Source organism: Fukomys damarensis, unplaced genomic scaffold, assembly GCF_012274545.1.
Source record: "Fukomys damarensis isolate Sample0158 unplaced genomic scaffold, DMR_v1.0_HiC HiC_scaffold_17, whole genome shotgun sequence".
NCBI classification, from domain to species: domain Eukaryota; kingdom Metazoa; phylum Chordata; class Mammalia; order Rodentia; family Bathyergidae; genus Fukomys; species Fukomys damarensis.
Window position 1 is genome coordinate 15,086,793 of NW_022900929.1, and position 23,270 is coordinate 15,110,062.

At 41.6% G+C, this 23,270-nt stretch overlaps 1 protein-coding gene across 1 annotated transcript in view; it reads left to right on the forward strand.

Moving 5' to 3' along the window:
- Hecw1 (HECT, C2 and WW domain containing E3 ubiquitin protein ligase 1) overlaps positions 1 to 23,270 on the forward strand; it is a 390,788-nt gene that overhangs the window by 291,701 nt on the left and 75,817 nt on the right. Inside the window, 5 exon segments of the mRNA XM_010610867.3 lie at positions 423 to 573; positions 7,124 to 7,257; positions 9,899 to 10,020; positions 12,275 to 12,460; positions 21,722 to 21,856. Coding sequence (XP_010609169.1) covers positions 423 to 573; positions 7,124 to 7,257; positions 9,899 to 10,020; positions 12,275 to 12,460; positions 21,722 to 21,856 — 728 coding nt within the window.

Here is a 23,270-nt window from a genome sequence, read left to right on the forward strand (position 1 = left end):
CAAGAAAAGAGAGAGAGAGAGAGAGAGAGAGAGAGAGAGAGAGAGAGAGGAGAAGTAGAGAAAAAGATTGATTCTCCAGTGTCACAGTATGGACTTGACTCCCACTAGAGGACAGGTCCAGTCTTCCACAGCTGTCATTTGAGTAGCCAACAATATTTTTAAAAGAAATAAACAGACTCTCTCTTTAGGAATTGTTAGAATATGAGCAGAGGCTATATCCAGCAAACCATCATTACTATTCAGGGTAGCCCAGCAGTGAGTCTGGCTCTTTTCTGGAATGCCCCATCCCGTACCACTGGTGACTGGCCTTTGTCAACAAACCAATGGTGAGTTCTACCCACAGGAGACCTGGAATGGTAGCTGTTCACATGGATCAGTGGTTTGTCCTTGATTATTCTTTCTGCCTTTTTATTAAACACTAGACTGGGAAGCTCGGATTGACAGCCATGGGCGGGTCTTTTATGTGGACCATGTGAACCGCACAACCACCTGGCAGCGCCCGACAGCGGCAGCCACCCCGGACGGGATGAGGAGATCCGGCTCAGTCCAGCAGATGGAGCAGCTCAACAGGCGGTTGGTGATCAGTATGCAATGAGCTCCTCTGAACCTAAAGACGTCCACACTTTTCTGTTCAGTGTGCAATTGCAGGAAATAAGTGCCTTAAGAGCCTGTTCATAGTGAGTTCTTGGAAGGATAGACTTAGAATAAGGTGGCAGGAGAGGAGTGGAGCTTGAGGTCATTTAAAATGGGGGTTCCCCTGAACTCCTACTGACCTAGCTGGAAATCAGGAGTGTGTAGCCACAACCCCCTTCCTGTGTCTTCACCAAGAATGTAGTGTCCTGCAAACCCTCCAGAAACAAACCCTTCATTACATGTGGATGTGTGCTTTTCTACCAGGCTTGTCCATATCCATCATAAAGACCTCAAAGGGTACAGAACTCAGAATAGTTCCAAACATTCCAAGGATAGATTCCCTACGAATACTAAAAGCTGTCTCATAAATCCCTGTCTTGGTCTCCTAATTGTTATGCATTCATGCATAATAATTCTTCAAAAGCCTTCACCTTAGTAAATGAAATTCTAGAAAACATCCTTGACACTGTATGCATTGGCATTCTCCTATAATCCCAGCTAATTGGGAGGCTGAGGCAGGAGGATAGAAAGTTGGAGGCCAGCCTGGGCAACGCAGAGTAAGACCCTGTGTCAAAAAGAATTATGAGTTTCTGTGGGGAGAACTGTTTCCTTTAGAAACTAGACTCTTACTATTGAACTTGTAAATATGTCATTTTAACAAGAAAATGAAACCATGGGTCACATCTCAACCATGTTTCAGCCAGTAGAGAATGGTATCTCCACCATGTGGCTCCCAAAAGTCATGGAACTTTTAGCTGCCAGGAATGCAAGCTTGCTCCCGTTGTAATCACATCAGTGTGCAGTGTGTGTATCCAGTGTGAAGCTAAAGGAAAGGTTGAGAGGGGACAAGAAGAGGGAAGACCTGGGCTTGAAGGGCACCTGTTCAGAGCAGAAGTCTTTGAACCTCAGCTGTATCAGCCAGGGGAGGGAAAGTGGACTATTTATTCCTACTGAAAACACATGCAGACAAAAAATTCAACTTCTTGTTACTATTACTACACAAAGGAACGTGCTTTAGGTGAAAGTCACCAGAAGATTTCTTTAATGCTTAAACATTTAGAAGATATTTGCTTTTTGTTTTTCTCCTTCAGTGTTTAAGCCATTAATAGAGCCATAAAGGATCTTCATTGGGGGCATACTCTCCAGTCATTCACGCTGAAATAAAGCATGTTGTAAGGATGGTCTTGTGATCACCTAGTTTTACCTGATATGGGTGCACGCAAAAATCCGTGAACAATTCTTTTTATGGTGTCTGCAACAAAGCTTCTGCAATTCAAAATGTAGACAACACACAAGCAAAGACCCTATTGTAATTCCATTGGCAGAAGTTAGCCTCCAGAACTGTCTTTCCAGAACAGATGAGCTGAAATTGTTTGGCAGGCAGAGAAAGTGTTCCCAGATGATGTCCACAAGAGGCACTGTTTGAATACTAAATGCTAAATGTTTCAACAATAAATAAACTATAAATCTGAATTAGAAGAAAGAACCTTGCCCTGTGCATAAAAATCCATAGAAATTCATAGTGTTTAGGTTGTAGAGCATAGAAGTTAGGACAAGGAAGCTGGACTTGGTGGCACTCACCTGTAATCCCAGCACCCTGGGAGGCTGAGGCAGGAGGATCACAAGTTTCAGTCCATCCTGGGAGACTTGGTGACTTTATTTGAACCCAGCCTGGTAACTCAGTGATTTAGCAAGACCCTGACTCAAAATTTTTAGAAAAAGAGGCTGTGGCTAGCACTCAACATGAAGGCCCTGCATTCACTCTTCAGCATAGAAAGAGGGAAGATAATAGGCAAATTTCTTTGGGACCAGTTCTCTCAAGAAGTTTTGCAGCTTTTCATATATCACTTTCTGTGTCCTCCAGTGGGACTGAACACACTAATAGGAACAGCTAGACTTTGCCAGATAAGAAGCTATATTTGTAGTTTATCTGAACAGATAAAGAGAAAAGGACCTTAGCGATTTGAGAAAATACTTATTTCTTATGAAAAAGCCTACCTTCAGATAAGAATCCAGGATTTTAAATATTTATCTGACACTTTAGTGTATTCTGTCATTTGGCGTGATATGAGCAGCCACAAACAGCATCCAACCAGTCTGGTGTCTAACTCACCTTTGCTCACACATAGGGGTCATTTTTGATAACCCGCAGTTATCAAGAGGCATTTACAGGAGTCACTGTCCCCTGACAAAACAGAAATATGTCTTAGTGTTGCAAGAAAGACTTTCTCCTGAATTCCCACTGCATGGCTGTGATGATCAGACCTGCTGGTGCTGAGAAATGCAGAGGGCCCACTGACAACATATGAGCTTTTGTAGTCACCTGCAGGGACTGTGGTCATACTTAGCCTCTCTGCAAACATGGCACAGCCTCCTGAGCCTTTGTAGCTTGACCGCAGGCTCCCACTGTGGGGAGGTTCCTCACTGCCTGCCTCCACCTGGGACCCATCTTCTCACTCAGCAGCCAAACATGGACATCATGTGCCCTGTGACACCTCCCAGAATCCTCCACGGGAACAGTGGGAGGCAGGGACTTCCTCCTCCATGGCAGCATGAATGTGCATGTCTGGTTCGCTTCTTACCATCCTGTCTTGTTTTCCTTTCTGCCCTTCCCTTTACCTAATGTGAACCTGAAATATTATAGGACTCAGTACAAGACGCTCCCCTGAGTTAGTGCCTATGCTTTTGGAATATCCAGAATGAATAGCTCTACTTTCACATACATGTCGTGAGCAAGCAGAAAACTTAAATATGCATCCTCATTTTGAATAACTAACTAAAGCTAATTTTGTAGTTACTTTTATAAATTTTTAGTAAGAGCAGTAAAAGTTTTAAAGAGTAAAAAATGACCTACAACCTCAAGGATTAAGCTTTTCTTAAAAAATGAGTACATCTTAAATTGCTGTATGCTTACACAATTCTCACAGAGTTTTAATAGTAAAATATAGTTAAACATTCATTTTTCACTTACTACACTATGAACATCTTTTATATTGCTGCATAGTCTTCATATTAGCATTTAAATGCTTGTAAGTATCTCACTGAGTGGCCTTAATTTAATTTATGACTTTGTTGAATGTTTTGCCTATGGCTTTTATCACTGTATTTTATTTGGCCACCAAGAGCATTATTACATAGTAAGATCACCTAATAGTAGAGCATTTTCTGAAGACTCTGTTACCTAAGGAGCAGGTCCAGGGAGATGAACACGGTTTTAGTAACTAATATCAATCCCTGTTTACTAATGTGGTCCTGGGTTCACTTTGCCAACAACTTCACTTCCATCTCATCTTTTCATTTCTTTCTGCTGATTTAGGAAATAACCTTGGTATATTGGAAGTGCTTTCATTTTACTTCTCAGAGATCAACTTTTTCCCCATAATATTTTCTTTAAAAACTCTAGTTATTCCCATGCGAATGTTCTGTTTTTAGGTGTTTATTTTTGGAGCGGGATGTGGTTTTAATAGTCTTTTTTTTTAATCCAGTTAAATTTCATGCGTGTCTCTGTTTACAAATTGCGTATTTTGGGTTTTTTTTTTTTAACCAGTTTCCCTAAGGCCTTTATATACTATTAAGTGTTTAAAATTTTGCTGCAAAACAAAAGGAAAGAGGAGAGGGAGAGGGGAGAGAACACAAATGAACTGAGGACATTCATAAATAATTCTTTGGGTTTTTTTTGTTTTGTTTTTTTGGTCCCAGGGATCGAACTCAGGCCCTTGTGCTTGTGAGGCATGCAGCAGAACCATTGAGCCAAATCCCCAACCCTATGAATAATTCTTGATGAAATAGGAGATCACCTCTTTTTATTTCCCAACTCCATGTGCCCTGCTTCCTCAAACTACCCCTAAACATCAACAAAAAAGGAGAATGAGGTCTAGTACCCAGGATTTAAGACTGTTGACTTAACAAAGCATGAGATCACCAGGGTCCAGCTAAGGACGTGAAGGAGGTTGTGACCTCGCTGACATTTACCTTGTCAAATAAGATCATATTTACTCATAAAAATTCTCTGCTCTGGTCATTCCACTTTGGGAAGGAATAGAGAGGTTACACTTGATCTTTGTCTAAGCCCTGTTCCGAGTGTTTATTGCTGAGTAACAGACTTCCCTACACACAGCAGCACAAGTCAACCACAGTGATTTATTACAATCATTATCATTATTTCTCATGGTTCTGGTTGACTGGGCCCAGCTGAGCACTGTCCCTCAGCTGGTCTCATGGTTGCAGTTAGAGTGACTGGGGCTGGATGACATATTTGGAAGTCGGTGCTGACTGTCAGCTTAAGTGTCTGATTCTGATAATCACTTGACAGTTCTCTTGCAAGTAGTCTGGGGATCACACTTAGGAATCCTTCTCCTCTAAGGTCTGGGAAAGAATGTGATGCTGGTCTTGGAAGCCTGCCGTAGTAGACCCACATCTATGCAGCACTGGGTGTCCCTCTAACTTAACCTAAGACATCACTTGGAGACTTGATTGTTCCCTACTACTCTTTCCATCCTCCTCCTTCTTCCCCTCCTCTTCCATCTTCCTTGTTCACCTTCTTATTGCTTTCCTGAGCACTGGAACCATCTAAGCAAAATTCTCTTGGACAGTGTGACTGGTATGAGCTTCAAGCCCTCCAAATTCATGTGTCCAAATCCACCCAAAATCTCGCTTCCTCATGGACCCATCCTCCTACCTAGTGTCCTTCGGCCATCTACTTTAAGCAGAAGCCTTGAACTTCTTTCCCCATCTTCAACACTCATATCTAGCTAGGCCTCTAATACTGTTGAGTGTGCTTGTAAAAGTACTGCCATCAACATTATCTTGAAATGGCCCTTTCACCCTTTTGCCCTGAGGAAAGTGAAAGCCAAGTCCTAGTCCTATTTCCCTGGGAGGGTGAGAGCCTTGAGACAAAGCAGAAATCTTATGGGGAGCGTAGAGAGGCTTCTTGGAGGAATGAGAGAGGTAGAGTGGGACAGAGGAGTAGTTGGCTGGACATCTGTCTACAAAGTAACTAGCAGAGCAGACAGAGGGGGCAGAGAGTGGTGGCAGTGTTCTGAAAATCCTGTTGGCAGATACCACTGACCTACGAATCCTTCGAGTATATGGACGTTTCCTGTCCTCCAGCAGCTCCACCCACCATCCCCACCACGGTTGGCGCTTGTTAGCATCTCCAGCCAAAAGTGTCGCAGTAGCCCCGCACTGTTCCCCCTGACCCAAGCTCTGCTCCATTCATCCTCCACACAAGTGTCAGTTGATCATTCTCAGAGTGGACCTGGCACTGTCTCTCTTCCTTAGCCATGACCTTTCACTGAGTGTGGACCCCTGGACCTGCGGCATCAGGATCACCTGGGAACACGTGCAGTGCAGATCAGAAATGCAGATGCTTTGCCCTGACCCCTTGCCAAATCAGAGACTCTGGGGTGGGGCCCAGGAATTTGTCTTGTAACCAGTCCTGCAATGATGCTGATCAGGTTGAAAAACCTGAGCTCACTGGGCTGCTGGGGCACACTCTGCTTGTCCCCTGCCTCCCTCTCCACTGTCTCCTCTTATTTCCCAGTGCCCATACATCTCATGCCACCCTTGAGCTTCTCAGAGCTTTCCCAGCGTGCTCTGCTTGCTCGCATTTTTCCTGAAGATGTTCTTTCTGGCAAAATTCACCCTCTGACTTCAAAATGTGTCTCCCTTCTGGTACCTGTCATCTTGTTATCTAGCTTGTCTGTGTTGCCACGGCTCTCTTACATCTCCCAGGCAGCCTTTCTCTTAGCTGGAGTTGTTTCTATATCATTTCCCCTCTTTGCTTAATTTCAACAGTGTGTTCCGAGGACGGTAGCGTATTCCGATCCTCTCTTTGATCTGAGAGTCTAGCTCAGAGCCTGTGCCCAGTAGAAGGGCTAGAATTTAGTACTTACAAGGATGACTGCCTGGACAGCCAGCTCATTTGATCCCCAACTTAGAAAAAAAAAAAAAAAGGATGAAACCTTCAAATAAGCCACTAATACTATGTTTGCCGGTATGCTTTTAGGTGTAATATTTCCACAGCTTCTGCCCAACCATGTCAATTACCTGTCAAATAAAAATGTGAGTAGAACAACTGTTGAACTTTGGGTACTTACTGTAATAGTGTAGAGGTGATTCCATATATCTGGGTTGTAACATTTTAATTTACTTCCCGCACTCTGATTTCAGACTTAATCTGATTTTATCTAATACAGGGCATAAGCTATTTTGCATGATTCGTTATTGTCTGTGTTGCTTTTTAAAAGATCACCATCCTCAAAACTCATTACAGCTTACAAAACAAAACAGAAAACGAAGTCAAATAATCCAGAGATACTGGTGCTGCTAACTATCTTGGCTATCTCTTGAGAATTGAAAGCATTTCTCTCCTGACATCCAAGAAAATTCTTTCCAGATTTCTCCAGTTGTCTAATTCAGAGCATCTGCTTCCCACAAGCAAAGAGACAAAAATTGACTCCTGTTCTCCATTTTTTTTTCTAATGCAAAGGTATCAAAATATTCAGCGAACCATTGCAACAGAGAGGCCCGAGGAAGATTCTGGCAGTCAAAGCTGCGAGCAAGTCCTGGCTGGAGGAGGTGGAGGAAGCGACTCAGAGGCTGAATCTTCCCAGTCGAGTTTAGGTATCAGAGGAGGGGGTCCCCAGAAGCCAGCAATGGCATGCAATGGCCGCGTGATGGAAGTATGCAGGCCCCTTACCCTGGCCTAGGGAATATGATGCATCCTACAGTAAAGAGCCACCAAATGGGTGGAGCACCAAGGTGGAGGAAAAAGAGGCATGGTGCCCACAGGGTAAATCCACCAGAAATGTGGAAGGAGAAGTGCAGGAATATAGCGCTGTTACCACTGTGGCTTGAGGGGGTCAGGAGACAGGGAAGCAGATGATTCTGGGAAGGGACTGAGTTTGCTATGGTACTTGTGCATTGAGGCAGCTTATGTGGTGGCTTAATTATGGGTTGCTAAGTATGTGTATCTGTTGGTGTTCTAAGGATTTTCCAATCATTAATAAACGTGATAAAAAAATATGCATTCTGTTTCAAAGGAACACTAGGAACCTGCTTGCTTTTAAAATAAAACTCTGTTCTCTTAAAGGGAGAACATAGGGACAAAGAGGTTTTCCAGAGCGCTCTGGGTGTGCACACTGTCCAAGAATATTTTTTGCCTGTTACAGGACACACCCACCCAGCACCTAGTTTTCTGGGCTTTCCTCGTTTTCATCTCTTTGAATGTGCCAGAGTAGACACCAGGGATATTCAAAATACGTGAGATTGGATTCTACTTCCTATATCATATAAGATTATTGTAGTAACATCCTGATGACTTTCTCCTCGAATTAAGTGAAGGCATTCATTTGTCAAAAGATGGTTTACACTCTGGGCAAGCAGACATCATGATTCCCATCCTGCTGCGTCTCAGGCATCTGTGGCAGTGTGAATACTGGACATTTGTGTGTGATCTCTTAAATGCGCATACACAGTTCTGCCAACAATTTTGATTACCACCATTCTATTCTTTTTTCTAGACAGGCTGATTAGACTACTAGTCTTCTTCTGTTATTCTTCCTTTGGCCTCCTGAGAGAGACATGCTGTAATGGTTAAGCAATCAGAAACATGAAGGAAAAAGGAACAGAACATTGATTTTTGAGTTCGATATTGAGTCACTTGGCATTTACTGTGTAATAAATTGTGTGAGTCCACTTTCCAACTCTAAAAATGTCAACTTAAAGGAGGAGAGATTTATTTTAGCTCATGGTTTCAGAGGTTTCAGTCCATGGGAGCTGCCTTCACCACTTTAGGCCGGTGATGAGGCAGATCCATCATGGTAGCGGGTATGGTGGAGGAAATCTGCTCACTGTGGCCAGGACGCAGAGAGAGAGCAGAATAGACAGGGAGCAGACACAGTCCCCGTGGCCCTATCCTCATGACACACTCCCCATGATACAGTTCCATCACCCTCCCATAACGCCATCCAATTATTATCTCATCTGTGGAGATCTCATCTCAACAGAGACTGAGCCTTCAACACCACGAGCTATGGGCTGGCGAGGCTTTGTAGGTAACAACCCTAACACAAACTTGTCCCCGATTTAGTGGCTTGAGCTCAGCACAAGTGCTCATGGTAGGATATCCTAGTAGGATGTTTTACTGCCTCTGGGCTGGCTGATCTAAGGTGGCCCCAGCGGGGTGGCTGCTCCCCATGGCCTCTCATCTCAATAGACTCGCCAAGCTTGTTTTCATGGTAATAGCAAGGGTCCAAGAAAGACACGCAGGCCTCCTTACACCTTGACTCAGAACTGACAGTTTGCCACTTCTGCCACATGCTCCTAGTTGAGCAGGCCACAAGGCCAACCTGGAGTCAGCAAGTGGGAGAAAGAAATGTAAAGTCCCATTGCAGAGGGGTATGAAATGGGAAAATTGTGAGCCTTCCTGCAAACAATCACTTATAACCATAGCTAGCAACTTGTAACAAAAATTTTAAAAGTCCCAGGATGTAAGAGCCTCTTCTTAGGCAGAAGATATTAGAGAACTCAAGATTCACTGAAGTTATGCAGGAACCCTATGAGGAAAAAATGATTCTTAACTGACCTACAAAAAGTGATACAAGGCAAGCATCTCTAATTCAGATATCCAAAACCCAGATACTCGCAAAGCCAAAACTTTCTGGGCATCCATTTGATGCCACAGTGGAAGATTGAACACTTAGGTTCATGCACAAAATTAGTAAAGATGTTGTATAAAATTACCTTCAGGCTATGCATGTCAGGTGTATGTGAAACATAAGTGATCTAGGTTTGGGTGTCACTCTTAAGAAAGCTCATTATGGATCTGCAAATACTTCAGAATCTGAAAAAATTCGAAACACTTCTGGTCCCAGGCATTCTGGTAGGGAATACTTGACCTGTAGGACATCTGACTATGTCACTGTTAAAGCAGCATCTGCTGTGGTATGTGGGTGAAGACCTGTGCACTGCCGTCACCTCTGCTGTGGGAAGGGAAGCACTGTAAGGTGCTACCTCAGTTCGAGGACACTTGTTTGTGCACAGTTTGGCTCACAAGCAGAAGCATTTGGCACGGTGTTGTTTTTTAGAACTCTGCATCAGGTGACAAGCATGACCATAGCTGTCTTCCCCGCATGAACACAAATGTGGCCATCTTTTCCAGAATAGAGAAGCAAACTCAATTTGTGAACCAAGGTACCACTGTACCGAGTTTGAAGTGAATATTTTTCCAATCTGTTCATTCCTTTGCTCCACTGTTTTCCAGATCTGAGGAGAGAAGGGTCACTTTCTCCTGTGAATTCACAAAAAATCACCTTGCTGCTGCAGTCCCCTGCTGTCAAGTTCATCACCAACCCTGAATTCTTCACCGTGTTGCATGCCAATTACGTGAGTGTTCAAGACAGGGAGGGGCCTAGGTTCTTCAAGACATAAGGAAAGATTTTTAATGTCACTTGATAAATTAAAGAGACTTTTTATCCATGCAAAGGGAAAAAAGACAGTCAGTACACTCTTTTCACTATCTGCCAGTCCCCCTAAAAGCAAAAGGCTAGATATAGAAATGCTGTTGCCTCTTGAGGTTTTTTTTTTAGGTCTGAATCAATGAAAATGCTTCAGAAACAAACTTGTATTTCTATTACTGTTATAAATTTTTCAATTGGAGTCCTTGTTTTTGTTATTTTTTTCTTTTTCTCTTTCCCATTTTTCCCCATAGGGGTTGAACCCAGGGCCTTTGCACTGAGTTACATAACTACTACTTTATTTTTCTTTTATTCCACATTTTTATTAATGCATATTGGTTATACAAATTAATTGTTTCATTTGGGTAGATTTGTATATGCACATAACATACTTTAATTGTCCCTTCCCTTCCTTTTTTTGTTAAAATTTTAAAAGAACAAGTTTATGAAGTAATCAGATTCCCTTCAGCCTTAACTATTTTATAAAATTTGCACTAAAGAAATTTTAAAATATACTGCACAACTAGGTCTCCTCTCAATGTCATTTTTCAAATATCATGCTGACCTTAAATTTGGTGTGATTTCACATATATACATAGATATTTTGGGGGGATATTAGCACAATATCACTATATTTATTAATTTTCCATTCCACAAATACTGTGCTTTCTGTTCTTTGGGCGAAATCAGGCACAGATCTGGGTTCTGGAGTCACAAAGACACCTAAACAAGTAGACACCTAAACAGTAGGTGGCTGTTAGTGAAAATGTTGATAGGAAAGAGCCCAAGCTGAGACGGGAGGGGAGCACTGCAGAGCAGACATGACAGCTGATTGCATGGAAGCGAGAAAAAGTCTAGGCCAAGGGATGGTGTGATAGGAAGGATGCAGTTAGGAAGGTGCCCCTGTGCCAGGAGGGTAGGTGGCTGCCCGGGTTAAGTTCCATGGGCAACAGGAACCCTCCAGGTCTTAAGTAATGGGGCTACATAATAAAGAGGTCTGATGAAGCGATGTTTCTGCAGACTGTGGGCAGCCACCTAGGGGCCAGAATTAGAGGCTGATTCAGCTGCTCAGGTGAGAGAGGACCCAGGCCTGACCTGAAAATGGGGCTGGGAGCGTGGCAAGCGATGGCTCCAAACAGGAACAGCCAGAGATTCTCCAACTGATGGCGTTTGAACCCCCTCTGGTGGTAGAAGTTGGAGATTTAAGGAAGACCCAGCTGTTTCTGCTTTAAGCACCTGACTTAGGTAGGGATTCCAGAAGGCAGGAAGTGCAGGGTCTTGATGAGATGATAGAGAAGTGGACACTCATCGTCAGGCTCAGTACAGTTCCCAGGGGTGCAAAGGGTGCCAAGTGTGGCCCATGCTGATGTCTCTGCACTACACACTGGATACCAAGTGGGCTCTGGGACAGGAGGAACCACTGGGCCAACTCTCCCTCGCTTGTCTATCACAACCACGCTCACATGTGCACACACACGCACACCCCATGTACCATGAAGGTGTCATTTGACACATTAAGAAACTCCTAAAACTTCTATCATCTCATACCCTGATCTCTCTCCTGCACAACATTTTACATAGGATTCAGAGGAATGCCAGACCTTTGAAGTTTAGTCTTAAATTCCTAGGGACCCTAGCCGGGTGTGGTGGCGCATGCCTGTAATCCCAGCTCTAGGGAGGCTGAGGCAGAAGGATCACTGCAAGTGCGAGACCAGCCTGAGCTATGTAGTGAGTTCCAGGTCAGTCTCAACTACATAGTGAGACCTGCTCTCAAAACAAAAAAAAAATTCCTAGGGACCCTGAGCTATTGCCCTGTGTTAGACCAGAGGCACACACCTCTGCAGTCAGAGAAGGAGTCGGGGAAGAGAAGAGCAATGCTCGGAGAGGGAGAGCTCGAGAGAGCCAAGTCCAGCTGGGACAGGTGCAGGAGGGTGCAGAGATTTATAGGACCTGTAGTGACCAAGGCTGTTAAGCAGTCACGTCAAACTGGGCTGGCAAATAGGTCCCCATGTGAACATTTACTTCCTGAACAAGCTCTCTGCTTCTAAGGCCTCCATCTCACAGTCACAGTAAGTCACTGTAGCAACCACATTAGATCTTGTCAAAGTGCCCAGTTCCACTTAGTCTGTATTTCTCCTCTTTTCCCACTCTGTCCCCTAATCCACCTCACCCATCTTTCTCAGAGTGCCTACCGAGTCTTCACCAGTAGTACCTGCTTAAAGCACATGATTCTGAAAGTCCGTCGAGATGCACGCAATTTTGAACGCTACCAGCACAACCGGGACTTGGTGAATTTCATCAACATGTTTGCAGACACTCGGCTGGAGCTGCCCCGGGGCTGGGAGATCAAGACGGACCAGCAGGGAAAGGTGAGTTTGACAGATGTGTGGGGTTTTCATCAAATGCTGCAGTTCCCCCAGGGAGAAGACCAGGGAAAAAGTGAGGAGGGTCTCCAGGGGGAAAGTCATTGTGTCTCCAAGATGTGCTATTAGCTGCCGGGAAGAAGGGAAGCAATGACTGTCAACTCGGCAGTGCCTCAACCTCAGCACTAGGGTTGGGGAAAGCCAGGAGGAGGGACTGTCCTATGCATTATGAGATAGCAGCATGCCTAGCTGCCCACTAGATGCCAGTGACACGCCCCTGTTGTGACGTGCCTGCTCTCCTGTTGGGGGCTTGAGAGCTGCTCTCTGCACCGTTTTAAACTTAGATTTGGCACAGGAAGCCAGCTTCTCCTCAGTGCCCTGTCTGCTGCATTGTCTCCTTTGGTCGCGAACTCTTGGGGTAGAATTATTGGTTCAGTGTGGGTGTCATTATTACATCCTTGTGATCTCCCTAATAATACTTCAGTTCTTAAAACAAACCTGCCCAACAGGGAGGGGTTGTGCTGGGCCAGTGTTGCGTTCCTGGTCCACTTGCCTCTGTGTGACTATAGCCCCCGTTGTCCTTCCCAGCAGTGCTCTGGGACTCTAGCTGAGTTTGCCAGAATGAGACTTTCTCATAATCACCACTGGGTGTCTCAGTGTATATAAAGGGCAGTCCAAGAAGTTTACTAAAAAATGGTTCCTATGTAACTTTTAATGAACTTTGCCAAAGAGAACCTCTCCCTCTTTTAAGCCTAAGGAACAGGAAGCTTGGCCAACAGCCTTGTCCTTCACTGGAAGCTGCTCTGGTCAGCTCTCTGCCCTCATGTGACCTAAGCCATAGTTTCCCAAAGGCAGCTGATGAGGCTTCATTGTCCCCTAAGAGCCATAAATCCCACTCCCACAAACCACTCAGCACACCTGAGAACCAGGACTATCCAGAGTGTGTGAGCAAAGAATGTGCTACCAACAATTCCTAAGTTCATTAATGACTCTAGGACTGCTCCTCTGGAGTTGGTGGTAAATTGGCAAGAGAGGGAACATCCCTATGTAACAGAAAAGCCACCGTGGAAAGAAACTACTACCTAGGACTTTCTTTGGTGGCGTGGCCTCCACTGGGAAAATGAGAGTGATTTGTATTGTGAGGACTTAATGGCCATGTATTAGGGTAGCAAATAAGCCTGAGCCAGCACAGAGTAGAGAGGAGAATCTTGTTACAGCCAGAGCACAGCTACCTCATCTCATTAGTCTTCAGTCACCACATTGCCATGCAGTGTTTAACCAAGACGCCTAGAGGACACCAGTGAACCAGTGAACAAAACAGCAGTGTTTACTGTGCAAAAAACACATGCTAATGTGAACTTGCTTAGCCTGAGTCCATGACTGCAACTCTCGCACCAGGATAGGGAGCTCATGGAGTGACGGGCCTCTGAGTACAATACTCTGGTTCTTAATGGTACACAGCAGGTGATATGGTCACTTCTCAGTCATCACACTAGCAGAGGCCACAGTGGCTGAGACACACACCAAGAATTTGATTTCATTTCAGAATACAAATTAGGGAATTTCTGGTGCGAGATATTTCCCGTAAAATTGTATTCAGTATGATATATCATGTGCAAAAAAAGAAAAAACAAATCTGAACTTGAAATGAGAGCACTTGAGTTTCACTTTCAGTTAACTAGCTGTGACTGAACATACTCACAAAAATGGTTTCACCAGTTCCTTGTAAAATGGACACACACTTGTAGTGGGCAAGCAGAATTTCCAAGACATACCATGTACTGAATTGCTAAAGTTTTAGCCTTCAGTTTCAAAATATATGATGACGGTTATAGGGTGGTCAGAGAGAAACAACTGAGCCTCATAGGGAAAAAGAGCAGGGCCTGTGTACATGGCTGTCCCCTCTCATTCCAAACACATCACCCTGGGCAAGTCCTTTCACCTCTCCAAGCCTCACTTTGCTCATCATAAAAGAAAAGTAATAATTCCTTACCTGCCTTCATAATTTTATAACCAGATGAAAAAAATAAATAAGAAATATAGGAACTCATGAAAATACTGTGGCAGATTAAAAGTGTCTGCTAATCTGATTTTCCTATAGTAAATGTGCACAATAAAAATCATGGAGGAAATTTAAAAATACCTCATTGTCAAAGCACACTGATAATGGGAAGAACTGGGGAAAACATTTTGGGACCATATCCCACAGGCTCAATCTTCTAACCTGGAAAGAATGTGTTCCACAGAAGACTGGGAGTTGGAATATCAAATTCACCAACAACTGGAATGACAGGGACATTGTGCTACAACCAACTTCACAACTGGCCAGACCAGGTTCCAAAATACCAAAAATCATCTTCTTGTCCCTCATCCTAGCCTGTCTTCTTGCTTTAGCCACATGTTCAGAGATTCCAGCCTTCCCTTTCATTATGCAACACAGCAGGAAGTAAAATGGCAGGGTCAGAGCTGTTTGGTATGTCTGAATGCACAGTCATCCCCAAAGGGAAACAGGAAGAGCTTGGATCTGTGATACTCTGGGAAGACTGGAGCAAAAATCAAAATGGCAGCTCACTTCTTTGTCATGTTAAAAACCTAAGAAAGGAGGATGTAGCCTCAGCCCAACTTTGATGGAGATTCTGTGGGGGCTCATGTCTGGGCCAAGGGGGACAGATATCATCCAGGGAGGTGGTGGGTCCTCAGGCACATGGGTCCTAATGTAGGACAGGCATAGGCCTGAGGGACCTACAGAGGTGCTACTACATCAAGTGAGCCACATTTTGTTTTGAGACAAAGTATAATTTTCTTCAGAAAATGGAAGTTTTGAAGATACTCTGCTCCTCATCCACAAAATGATACGTGACTTCTATTAAGCAATAGGAAGAGGTCACAGACTGAAAACAAGCTGAGGAGAAGCAGACAAGAGAAGAGGACAAATATCAACTTCTTTAAGCTAACAGCAAAGAAATAAACAACAGAATTGATGCTATGGGAAATCAAATCACTGATGGAGCCTATGATGGAGGAAACAGCATCCAACATAGCAGAGAGGGACCAGGTTTCCATCAATGAAAGAAGAAGAGGTGCAAAATTCTCCTAAAAAAAAAAAAAACCTTATCACCTTTTCCGTGAGGCCATCCCAACTACTCAATTAACTAACACCCCAGATCCCTCACCCACAGACTCTACTACGTAGTGTGTGTTCTCTGTTTCTCGTGGTAGAACTTTAAGCTCCTTAAAAGCAAGAATCTTTGCTTTACTCATTGATAAAATCCCAGAATACCACCCAGCACCATAGCTGACACTCAATAAATCTGTTGGCTCAATTATTTATAGAGATTTCTGGAGAAGAAACCATAATAATAGGTATAGCAGCAATCATTAAATAAGTAAATAATAAATATTAATTATAAAGCCTTTGCTAATCTAAAAATTTATTCAAGTAGGCAAAGTAATTGGGTTCATTGAGTCAAAATAATTTGAATATATTCCATAAAGGTACACAAATATTACTAGCAATAAATTTTTTTAAACTAATTAAATTTTGTACCTATGGAATCTCTTTAAGCTTTTAAGATCCTATCAATATATAACCATACTAATATAAAAGTTGACTACAACAGAATAAAAAGCAGACAACCTCAGATTTCTCACCCAAAAGCTAACCTCTAGAAATCCACACAGCAACAATTATAGCTTACTGATGAGAAAGGTTTGTAGGCCAATGATTCTACAAGCAAATTATGGTTATTCCTATGTGACAATAGAGAAACAACCTCGTGAGCAAGATCAGAGCTTACCCTATGCTTTCACCTGTCCTGATCAAATACCAAAAGCCACTCTCTGAGTGGATTATTGATGAAGCAAAACAAGAAATCAAAATGGACAAATCACAGTTAAAAGAAAAAGAAGGACTAGTGATGAGGATTCAAACTACTCCAACACAGAAATCTACATATCAATATTTTTTATATAAACTTTTAAAAAATATATCAGAAAAGCCTGAGTAAAATGCAGAAAGATACATAAAAATAATACAATAAGTATTTGTATGAGTGCCCAAGACTACAATAAAAAAAGATGAATTAAAAAAGCACCAAGAGGAAGAGTTGGTGAGGAAGGAGAGTTGTGCCAGGCTCCAAGCTGGAGGAAGGGGACACAAATTGGGAAATTTTCATGCACTTATTTGACAGACTTAAAAGGCAGCTTTTTGTATCATTTAAAACAGGGTATTTCTCTTCTAAATTTCTACAAAAGATAACATCAAACAAAACATAGTTTGTGTAACAAAACACAATAAAACCGTGATTAAAATGGAGAAAAATAAAAATAAGATAACAAAAGTAAAGCCAAACATAACAGATATGCCAACAGGTGGAAAGAGAATAAATTTACATACCAAAAAGAAAACACTTTCAGATTTGGTAACAAACAGATCCAGCTTATTAAGATATTTAAGAAACAATTCAGAAAGTTTAAAAATCAAAGAATATTTATATAATGTAAAAAAGCAATAGCAGAAAAAAAGCAGTGGTATATTAATATTATGTAAAATATTATATACCTCAGATCCATAATCATTAAATGGGGCCAGAGAAAAAGTTTATGTTAATCCATGACACAATTAAAGACACTAACTATATCGTACAAGCCAGATAACATTATATTACATAAAGAAAAATCAATGAAAAATAAAAATAAAATAAAATTCTACACTTAGTTGTATAAAAGTTTGAAATCAGTGTTAGAGAATCTGGAAAGATGAATCATGTTGTAAAGAGTAAAGTAGATAATTAACAAAAAATCAACTTGGGAAGTATAATTTCCTTGATTAATCTGTAATCATGGGATAAGTGAAAAAATGCATCAGTGAATTACTTGCCCGCATATCTTTACTCCAGGTGCAGGAAAAATGCAGGGTTCATCTTATGAAGCAAACCTAATATTGCTGATAAAACCAGACAAACAACACATATTAGCACAACCTCTGCTATATCCATGCCATAGAATGTTACTCAGAAGTTAAAAAAACAGAGTGAAGACAGCAACGTGGATGAAATCAGGAACTTGGCTGAATGAAAACACCAATCCCAAAATATTATATATTTACATACTCCTGGTTGGCCAGGAGTTAAGGGTGGGATGGCTGTGGGGAGGAGGTGGGCATAATTATAAAAGGGCAACTTGAAAGACCCCAGTGGTGAAGAAACGTTTTTGTGTCCTGGTTGTTGTAGTAAATACAGGAACCTGTGCAGATAATAAATTTGCATAAAACTGTGTGCATAGGAGTACAAATTAAAAACTAGGAATGTTATTGTGTGGTATTGGGAATTGAACACTGGGCTTTCACACTGAACTATATCCACAGTCCCTTTTTAAAAAATTTATTAAAGTCTTGCTGTTACTAAGTTTAAATTGCCCAAATTTGCAATCCTCCTGCCTTACTTACCCTCCCAGAGTGCTGGAATTATTGGAGTGTTCCACCACACTCAACTAAACCTAGAGACTGTTGAACCTTTAATAAAAAGGTAAAGCAAAACTATAGGCAAACTCTATTGAGTTCCAAAAAGCCAATATTAAAACATGAAATATTATGGACCAAAGGTGTAGCTCAGTGGTAGAATTCATGTTTAGTATGTGGAAAGCCCTGGGTTCAATCTTCAGCACCCAAAAAAAGAAAGAGTCAAGTTAAATTAGGCAGCATAAAAGTGACCATCCAATTAAACAATATTTCTCCAAAAGATTTGAGTCATTTACTACTAATAAATGTGTTATCACTAATATTTAACCAATAGTTTATAAATTATTGAGGAATTTCAATAGATCATTTTAAGAAATGCTAGAAAAGTACTTAATAAAATAAGTATGTATTTACAATTTAAAAACAAAAAGTATTGTTAGTAACAATAAAGTCTAAAATGTGATATACTCTCATCAACATTATAGGAAAGGAAGTAAAATAAAATTTCCTGTGAAGGAGACAAAATTATTTGCAAATGAAAATCAAGCAATTTGTGTGATAACTTCTTTAAAAAACGTCATTCCACCAGTCAGCTTTCCAGGACTGTGATGAAATACTTGGAATAATCCTTATAAGGAGGAAAGGCTCATTTTGGCTCATGGTTTCAGAGGTTTCAGTCCATGGTCAGTAGGCCCATGGCTTTGAGGTCTGTAAGAGGCAGCACATCATGGCAGGAACACATGAAAGAGGATGCTGGTTCACCTCGTGGCAGACAGGAAGGGGGTGCTGTCCAATTTTCTTTTCAAAAGTATGTTCCCAATGACCTAACTTCCTACCACCAGTCCCTACCTACCAAAGATCCCACCCCCTCCCAATAGCTCCACCGGCCCAGGGACCAAGCCTTTGACATATGGCCCTTTGACAGCCATTCAGGATCCAAACTGTAGCACAATGTAACTACGTAAAACAGTAAGCAACATCTATTTGGCAAATGGACCCCAGGCATCTCCCAATCGAAAAACAAGGAAATACTGCAACTGCCCCCTCTTATTTAGCAGTACTTTAGAACTTCTCACCAGTACTGCAAGAGAAATAGAAAATATAAGGGCCCCTTCCAAAAGAGACAAAATCGTCATTACTTGTAAGTGAAAAGCAAAGAGGATATATGTACCTATACACTATCTTAATCTCAAATATGAGTCGGGAAGACATTAGAACACTTATACAGGGGAAAAAAATCTTTCATAGACATGTTCAGAAATGGGAAATGGAAATACTGTCATAACGAATGAATTACAGCCCCCATCATCTGTGATGTGATTCCAAGAAAAGGAATTAAGGTGATTCCAAGAAAAATCTCCATAGAACAGTATTAGAATTTAATAACTCAAATACCAGTTTATCTTAAAAATAAAAATAAACACACAAGAACACCTAAAAAAAATCTTGGAAAAGATGAAGAGGAAACTTACCCTACACACCTTATTTGGAAATCCCACAGACTGTTAGACAGAGATAGGTGCCTGAGACAGAGTGGTGTTAATAAGAAATGTACATGTGGTTTTTCTATAAAATGGAATACTACTCAGCCATAAACAATGAGAAATTAGATTCATTCATAGGAAAATGGATACATATTGAGGATATACTCCTAAGTGAAATAAGTCACACATGTAAATACCGAATAGTTTCTCTGGTGTGAAAAATTATAATAGTACATAAGATCCTAATGATATAATTGACAATGTGAAATAGGAAGAAAAGGTATAAAAGTGTAGGGAAAGCGGGAAGGGTAGGGGAAAGGTAATAAGGGAAAAATATATGAGAAAATGAAAAAATGGAAATAAAGTGTTTTTAAATGGGGAGGGGAGGAGAAGATGAAGGGAGGACAGGGACAAGGGGAGAAAATGAGAACCAAGACCTGTCATGTAGAGGTACAGGATCCTAATGATGAATGTAACTGTAGTGTATACCTAAAATGTACCAATAAACTCAATGAGAGAGAGAGAAAAAAAGAAAGAAATGTACATGGGATAAAACGATAGGGAGTAGGGCCAGGGATTTAGCTCCGTGGTTCCGCTGCCTGCCTCTCCAGCACAAGGTCCCAAATTCAATCCCCAGGACCAAAAAAAACAGGGGGCGGGGGAGCAGGTGATTTGGGGAAATGGACTGTATGAAAAAATCATCAAGTTACAACTCACGCTATACCAGATAAGTTTCAAAAAGATCCAGAATTTGGTGTTAACAATTAATTCACTATTTTGAAAAAGCTAGAATAATATACTTAAAACATTTAACTAATCCCTAGAAAGCAGTGACTAAAATATTTTAGTTCAGACAAATGTAAAAATTTTGTGTATTATAAAGCAAAGCAAAAAAAAAAATCAAAAGCCAACATGAAGGCAAGTGTGTAACTAAGCACACATTTAAATAAGATAATCTTAATACCCAACAACAGCAAAAGAGACCCACCATAGAAGCCTGTACTTTCTCTAATGAAATTGAGCTATGAAATTAAACCTTTAAGAAGAAAATGTTTTTCTTTTGTAAATTCCACAGTAAATTGTAATTCACCATTATATACCATTTAACATTTCTAAGAGTGCTTACAAAATTACACAGTATCTGTTGAGAGCATTATGGAAAGGAGCACACAGAACCGGCTTCTGGTAAGACAGTAAATCTGTACAACTGTCAGGAAGGTGGTGTGTTAATACGGATTGATGACCTCAGCTTTTTCTCTTAACTTTTACCTCAGTGATCAATTCAACTTCCAGGAATTAATAGAAAAGATGTATTATGTACCTGTACCAAATCCCCACAATGATTGTGATCATTCAGTACTGCAAATGAGCACTCGGAGGGGGTGAAGGGAGGGCAGAGGTAAGGGGAAAAAATGAGAATCAAGACTTGCCATGTAAAGGTACATGATCCCAACAATGAATGTAACTGTACTGTATCCCTAAAATGTACCAATAAACTCAATAAAATTAAAAAAAAAATTTAAAATTTTTAAAAAATGACTGCAACGTGAATAAATATAAGGACCCTATTTAATTTATAAATGTCTAGGCATGTTCTTGAATAATAAAAAAATCCCTTTTCAGTATTTATTAAGTTAACTTATATTTGTATGTTTAGAATCTCATATAACCAAACTTTTTTTATAAACTAACACTGCAATCTTATTCAGATTTTTTTTCAGTGCTGTGGATTGAATCCAGAGCCCTTGCAGTCTTCCTCCCCCAGCATCCCAGAACGCTGGGATTGCAAGAGGGAGCCACCACAGGAGGCTTTTATTTAGATTCTTTATTTGTGTTTTTTTACATCATTGCCATTCACTTGCTTAAAGTCCCCATAATAGTGACTTTACTAAAGTAGTTACTTCATAAAATATTTCAGATGTCATAATTGTTAACATGACCGTTTACCAAACTGTCGTTAACCAGAGCAGTTTGCTGATCATGTTTTATATAGCATCAACTAAAAGTGTAGATTTGGAGATACATACATAAGAAAAGAAAAAGCTGGAGGTGAGGATCACCAAAATATTTTGGCAGTTATCTTTGCGTTGTAATATTTGGGGGTGATTTGAGTTATCCGGTTTATTCAGCTAATGCTTAAACAGACACGTGGTGCCTGAGGGCCATCTGTGTGGGTGACTTTGGAGTAGATTGAAAAATGTGTGACAGGGGATTGGGGGGGCAGCAGACAGCCTAACACATGAACCCTGTCCCTCCTGTTCCCCTGTGCTGCGGACCATTTCCACGTATTCTCATGCTGTCCTTCTTTCCCCTGCTTGCCCACAGTCTTTTTTCGTGGACCACAACAGTCGAGCCACCACTTTCATTGACCCCCGCATCCCTCTCCAGAACGGCCGCCTTCCCAATCATCTGACTCATCGCCAGCACCTCCAGAGGCTCCGAAGTTACAGTGCCGGAGAGGTAATGCTCCCCACCCCACCCTCCAGCTGCACCGTTCCTGGTGCCCTGGAGGGGCAGAACTCTTCCTGGCTGGGATCTAGAGCTGCCTGCTCCGTAAGAGATGAAGCCACGGGCGTAGCCAGTGTGCTCTCGAATAAGTGACCGCTGTGGGACGCCCGTGGGACTCCCTAGACCTGTCTTCCAATCACCTTCCTTCTGCTTTCACTTAGTCCAAATCAACACCACTAAAAATATCTCTAGTTTAAAGGAAACTGTTAGGAGATCTTAGCACTAGTTATTTTCCTTACCAGTCACACGTGCATGCTTACAAGGTCACTACTGTGCACTCCATGCCTGGTTTGAACTTCTGCATCTCCATAAGATCCTGGAGAAAGCATCAGTATGGTGTATGTGTGGACTAAAAACCAGGATAATAAGCCTGGTCCTATATGAATACTCTACTCCCACCCTGCTGTATGCTCTTCCCTGGTTTTATATCTTCCTTCACTGCCGTGTTTTCCTTCTGCTAAGCCATGAAAGGTGGCACTTCATGGCCTTTCTGTATTACTCCCTATACCACGTACCTTTTCTTTCTTTCTCAAGCCAAAACTGACATCAGTCAGTTCTTTAGGATTGTGAGCAAATCCCTTCTATGTCCTGATATTTCTCAAGAATTTGTCCCTCTTCATAGCAACCACCAGGATCTCAGGAGATGTAGGCTTGGAAAACCACTTCCTGTATGACAGCTTGTAGTATTGGATTATTGTGAGGCAAAAAAATGAAAAAAAGTGACAGAGGAAGAAAGGAATAGAGAGTGAAGGACGTGTCAGGGAGAGCCATTGTGAACCTCTCAGGGGAAACTGGAAAAATTACAGCCCACCCAACAGCTATCCCCTCCAGATAGCAAACCTCAGACTCAAGATGTTGTTGAATTGGGCCGGGATTTTGGCTCAGTGGTTCCTCCACCTGCCTTGCAAGTACAAGGGCCCAAGTTTGATCCCCAGAACCAAAAAAAAAAAAAAAAAAAGGATGTTGTTGATTATTGGAACTATTTACTTCTTTTTTAAGAAAAGTAGTTCTCTGTGTACTCTGAGAGGTATAACTTCTAACCAGAGGCACTCATGGCTTAATGCCAGTGTGACAAAATAAATTTTTCATTCATGGGGCTATCTTAAGTAATTTTGTTTCAGGACCCTGTTAAAAGCATATTAAACCTTTCTTTCTGCATATAAGTAAAGTGTGGTTTTTGCCATGCAGATAGGGAGTATTATACATCCCTGAACATTTTGTGGATGTCAGGATTCTCTAGATGCTGATGACCTCTAACTAGAGAAAACAGTGGCCTGGCTTCCCAGCTCAGTGTTCATATTCCCCCTAATTAGTGGCAACTTACGTAGCACTTGAGGGAGTACAAGATCCAGTATCTAAGATTATA